Raw genomic sequence first — 5,402 nt, 5'->3', positions numbered from 1 at the left:
AAAACCAGCCTCGCGAGAGGGACGGTGCGCGTGGGCATCCGTTACTCGCTTCTTCACGACATTATATATATATATATATATATATATATATAGTTATTTTAATCGTAATTCAAATCATATCAGTGAGTATTCTCAGTTTATCAATTCAAATTCGAATAAGAATGATTAATATATCTGAAATCAAATATTTAATCTATGCACCATATCTACAAATTCATAACTTTATCGAATCTTAGACGACCACAATATATGGTTAGAACATTCTCAAATAAATAGCATTTGCAATTTTGCGTTGTATCGACATAATCTTTGGATTATACATAACCTTTGGATTTCGTTTTGGAGACCAAAGTATTATATATATACACGTATATATGTGTATGTATGTATGGATGTATGTATGTATGTATGTATGGAGAGAGAGAGAGAGAGGGGAGAGAGAAGTGAGAAAGAAAGGAGCTTTTTGCCTGACTTGCAATAAATTGCAATTTACCCAACCACTAAACATTTTAATTTAATGAATAGCTTAACTGATTATTCATTGCGCCATTAATAGATGTTGACCACTCTCCTCTCCACTTCCATTCCTGCCTTACCAAGCAAGATGATAAAAATTGACAATATTAAAAATATTCTAGAACTTTATATTTTGTTAATTCTTTGAATACATATTAAAAATGTAATTGTTATTCTTTATTAAATAAAGTACAAATATGTGGCCGCTTTTAACACAATTATTTCATTCAAGAATATACCATGGTTTACAAGGCCTTGACCCTTGCCTTATCTATAGTTGACCACAAAAAAAGTGCCATTTACCAAATTTATTTGTGACAAAAAGTTCTAAACTAATTACAATGATTTTAAAAAAAGTTCTTAAACGTTTGGACTTAAAAAATCCCAATTAAAACTTTTTCATATTTACATCCTTTTTTTTTATAACGGTAAATGTATTAACTCTTCAAAAAATTGTTGTTCTTATACAACCCGACATTTTGTTGAAACGATCTCTTAAGGTACTGGATTCCATCAAAATAGACTTAGACAAAATAGTAGTGTAAACTCAGAAAAAAGTTATAGTAACGTAGTTGTGATCTAATCGTCGATGTAAGAAAGATCCATCCATCCTCCAACAATGTTGCCGGTGAATCTGAAGAAAGCCCCCTAGAGAGCACCACGTCCCGTACCAATCGGTCAAGCTCCATCCTGATCTTCCCGATTGAAGAAGTCTCACTCCGGTAGATTCTTGCATTTCTTTCCCGCCAAATCAAATATGTTGCTGCTTTACATCTTGATCTTGAATCTTTTAGCAAGAACAATGTCAACCTCCGTTACCAAAAAAAAAACAATGTCAACTTGAAAAACATAAAAAAAAAAATCGTAAAAATGTTTTGTTTCTGCAGAAATCATTTTTCTCAAGTAAATAGTTAGTTCTATGTTATTTTTTGAGGGCTAAATTAGGGTTCCTTATATATATTTCATAAACTAAATATGAAATCGAATGCGGGGTATTATAATATTGAAAATATTAGAAAACTAAAGCTTTTGTAAATGCTTAAGTAACCAAATTCCTAATCAATTCATGATTCTATTACTGTTTAAGGTGAAGGGTTATTTATCCATTTATTTATGGTTGGGTGGAGGGATAATCACTTACTAAGCTCTTATTGATTAACTTTAAATTTTAATATTTAAAAAAAGAACCTTGAAGAAGTAAAAAAAGGATGGCAAGAGAGAGAGAGAGAGAGAGAGAGAGAGAGAGAGAGAGAGGTGAAACAGCCATGTTTTGAGGGCGGAGACAAGCACCGCCTAAGCTTACTTGACTTTGCTACTTTCGGCTTTCTTTTCTCCACCATTTTCATCAAATCCAAAGGGTTTCTCTCTCTATCTCTCTCTCTCTCTCTAATATCGCCTTTTCTTTGGTGTTAATTAATTTCTTTCATGTTGTCGGGGGGCTGGGATTTGATTTGCTCTATCTTGTACTCTGCAGGCTGCTCTTGAAAAAAAGAAAAAAAAAATCTTTGTGCTTTGTTCTTCTTGTTTCGCATCCTTTCTATGGGATGAGCGAGTTGAAAAGGGTTTGGCTTTTTTCTAGGTCTTGCATGTCTGAAACGGCTTAACTTGAAGATGAGTCAATTTAGCTCTGATTTCCTCTTTGCATGGTTCGAATTTCGGAAATCTATTCGATAAAGAAGCTTACTCTCTCTCTCTCTCTCTCATTCTCTCTGGGCAAAATTCCCTTTTTCCAATTGCATGTCGTGCTCTGTGTTGATCTCGTAGTGCTAATTCCGTTTATATGTGAATTCGTTTGGTTTTTGATCTGATTTGTTATGTTGAATCGTTGCCAAAGTTTGGATCTTTGCTATTTTGGGTGCCGCTTTAGGATCTGACAGATTATATTGCAACTATATCAGTGGCACCTTTTCTATGCCTTTGCAGAATGTTGATCTTCCTTGATTGTCTTCCAATTCGAACTCCCAACTCGTTTATTCTTCAAACTTCTCGAGCCCCAATTCGAGCCAAAACCTGTTGATCAATCTTTCTACATATATATATATAGATGAACTCAGAATTTGGATACTGGACTTGATTTCTTCTGCATGGTTGCTTTTGTTTCTATCTTAGATTTGTTGTTTTTTTTGTTGATATGTCTTTTGGGTAATGTACAACTTTGGTTCCTTTGAATGGAATGTTACTATCTTCACTGGTTCCTTTTTGTTGGATGACAGGTGACTGATACAAATGGGAGCAACACATACTCTGTCACTTGCGAATTGCGATAGCTTTATGAAGTAGGGTTTTCGGACAATGCAAGAGTTCCATAGGAAAGATTCACCGTCAAGTGCTGCTTATACGTCTTCGTTCACTCTAACACTTACCCTTCTTGGGAAAACTCTGTGCCAAGCAACTCAAATGTCCAAGGGTCATCAATGACTGACAATTTAAGCTTGAGAATGGAAGTTATGTCTACCCATTTCCATGGGATGAAACAATCTGGGTTTCAGTTGAAGGACCAGGATTCATCCTCAACTCAATCCACTGGACAATCTTGTGGCGAAGTTGCCAGCTTTGTGGAACATAACCATTGTACCAACCTTTCAGGTCCTACATTATGAATTTTTAAGAGTTTATATTGCCGGAAAGAGAATGCATCAACTTTAGAGCTATATGATCTTGTGCCATTTTTATAGGTAATAATCTCTGGGAACTTGTCTTGATGTAGGGTGTGAAGAAAACTCGGGGAAGCCGGATGGAAGTCATACGAAGTCCACCTCGTCGATGGTATCTCAAAATTCTGTGTTTCCTCCTGCTCAAGTTAGTTAAATCATCTTTGACTCTCTAACCTTTCAAAGATCGGGTTTTGAGACAGAGAATCAATATGATGAATGCTTATTGTTCTGTCCTGACAGGCTTCTTGGCCTCTTCACTGTACTGCCCCGCCATATCTCGGTGGTTTCATGGCTTCTGCATATGCATCACAGCCTATGGTAATATACATATTTTGTTGGTTGCATGCATCCACATAATCTCTAGACATGGTAGTTTACACAATTTGGAAGCATTCACCGCCTTATTTTCTCTCGAGGTTTTCGTTATTACCTATCAGGCATTGTAGATTTTCCAAGTCGAGGAAACTGGTCAACGTTATACTTTTTTTGCGGGGAATTTGTAACACATCATGCTGTTTTTTGCCTTTGTTTTCTGATATGTTGCCGTTGTTTGGTCATGGGCATCTTTTGCAGGTGGCGTATCCAGAGATGATGGGGTTGATACCTTCTAGAATGCCGCTGCCGCATAACATTACAGAGAATGAGCCCATTTACGTTAATGCGAAACAGTACCATGCAATTCTTCGCCGCAGGCAGAACCGGGCAAAGCTTGAAGCTCAGAACAAGCTCATCAAATTCCGTAAAGTATGTCTTTCTTGACGGTTTCTATTAAAAATCTGTGCTTTATGGAACAAGTTTTAAGTTTTTCTTGGACGTTCTTCCAATTCGATATAAACCCGTGTTTAAAAAACCTGTCTTTACATGAAACTTTTTTTTTTGGGTGGGCAGCCGTACCTTCACGAGTCACGCCATCTTCATGCATTGAAGAGAGCGAGAGGGTCGGGAGGTCGGTTCCTCAACACGAAGAAGAAGATTAAAGAAACCAAACAAGTTCATAAGCAGGATTCGCCCAAGAAGAACCCTCTGGAAATTCAGAGGGACAACGGCTCAACGATCATGTCTGGCACGGACAGAACCTCGGCTTCGAACTCCAACCGAAACAACAACGACGGCGACAACAACGGCATGTTCCAACACGCGCAGTTCAGGTTCTGTGGGTACCCATCATCAACCCACCATGTCTCAGTCCTCTTGTGAGAGAGACAGGTGACCAAAATCTCTGCTTCTTCCCGGCGGGAAGTCATCCTTGGCTGCTTCTTTTGGTTTTGTTTGTCGTATTATTGCTGTCTTCATAGTGTGTCCTGTTCTCATATCTCCAAGTCTGCTTTCATGGAAGCAGGTAATGAATAATAATACATATGACCTTTGGGTGTGAACCATTGTGTTTCTTTTGTCTCGGTTACTCTTCGGGGTTTGATTGGAATGGACTGTACCTTTTCACAGCATGAATTTCGACTTTTTCAATTCCGTACAGTAACTTGTAAATTCTACTGAGATAAAAAAAAAAGTAGTAGCAAATTTAGAACAGAACTGAAACCGGAATGAGAACACATTGCTGGTAGTTATTCCGGTTTGCTCCAAATCATTGAAAAATCCCGCCCGGTCCTATCGCTTTGGTATGTTTCCAATCTTCGGTTCAGTCTCTTAAACCGGAATACAAACCCTCCAAACTCCTGTCTTCGTATCTTTCTTCAGTCTTTGAACATCCTGCGCTGTGAGACTAAACTCCCACAGTTATAAGCCATTTGATATGTAGATGTATGTACATATATAATCTCGCAGAAAGAGAAAATGATTTTATGGAAGTATTCTGATGCAGGATAATAGTGGCAGACAAAGAACTCATACTAGTTGAAAATGATTAGATGCCACCACCAAAGTAGATGGGGTTCTGTCCGTACGAGAGATCATTTCAAAAAAGAAATGATTTATATCAGTAATATTGTGGAAATCATTACGTAAAAAAAAATATAATAGTATGATGGCTGTGATCCATGGGACTTTCTGACCAAACATATAAATGTTTAAGATTTCAAGATGTCAGAACAAAAATGCCTTTTGTCTCACTGTTGAGTAATACATGTTTAACCTTATCTCTCCATGTCCATGTCCATGTCCATGCCCATGCCCATGCCCATGCCCATGCCCATACCAACTACCCTATGGCTATGCTACAATATATTCATTATCCTTGCTAATTCTACCCCAGCATCTTTAGTATTACTACCCCCC

General features: G+C 37.5%; 2 protein-coding genes across 6 annotated transcripts in view; one reads left to right on the top strand and one right to left on the bottom strand.

Moving 5' to 3' along the window:
- Positions 1-1,748: 1,748 nt before the first annotated feature.
- Positions 1,749-4,612, top strand: LOC104815623 (nuclear transcription factor Y subunit A-6-like). Of its 3 annotated transcripts, none has more exons than XM_010544089.2 (6): positions 1,749-1,874; positions 2,730-3,102; positions 3,224-3,315; positions 3,411-3,488; positions 3,744-3,914; positions 4,059-4,612. In XM_010544089.2, the coding sequence occupies exons 2-6, from the start codon at positions 2,931-2,933 to the stop codon at positions 4,365-4,367; spliced, it is 822 nt and encodes a 273-aa protein (XP_010542391.1). In that variant the 5' UTR covers positions 1,749-1,874; positions 2,730-2,930; the 3' UTR covers positions 4,368-4,612. The 3 variants fall into 3 exon arrangements, with proteins under 3 accessions (XP_010542391.1, XP_010542393.1, XP_010542392.1); XM_010544090.2 differs by lacking the exon at positions 1,749-1,874 and adding an exon at positions 1,894-2,162; XM_010544091.2 differs by lacking the exon at positions 1,749-1,874 and having other exon boundaries at positions 1,892-3,102; positions 3,224-3,282.
- The window catches only part of LOC104815624 (E3 ubiquitin-protein ligase SPL2-like), a 4,457-nt gene continuing 3,653 nt past the window's right edge, over positions 4,599-5,402 (bottom strand). For 2 of the 3 annotated variants that reach the window (XR_772155.2, XR_772156.2), the window contains one exon: positions 4,599-4,890. The gene's annotated coding sequence lies outside the window, so the exon portion shown is untranslated. The remainder of the gene's footprint in view (positions 4,891-5,402) is intronic. The other variant, XR_772157.2, reaches the window with a different exon arrangement.

Source organism: Tarenaya hassleriana, unplaced genomic scaffold, assembly GCF_000463585.1.
Source record: "Tarenaya hassleriana unplaced genomic scaffold, ASM46358v1 Cleome24, whole genome shotgun sequence".
NCBI classification, from domain to species: domain Eukaryota; kingdom Viridiplantae; phylum Streptophyta; class Magnoliopsida; order Brassicales; family Cleomaceae; genus Tarenaya; species Tarenaya hassleriana.
Note: the sequence above shows the minus strand (reverse complement) of the source record. Positions and strands in the feature narration are given on the sequence as shown.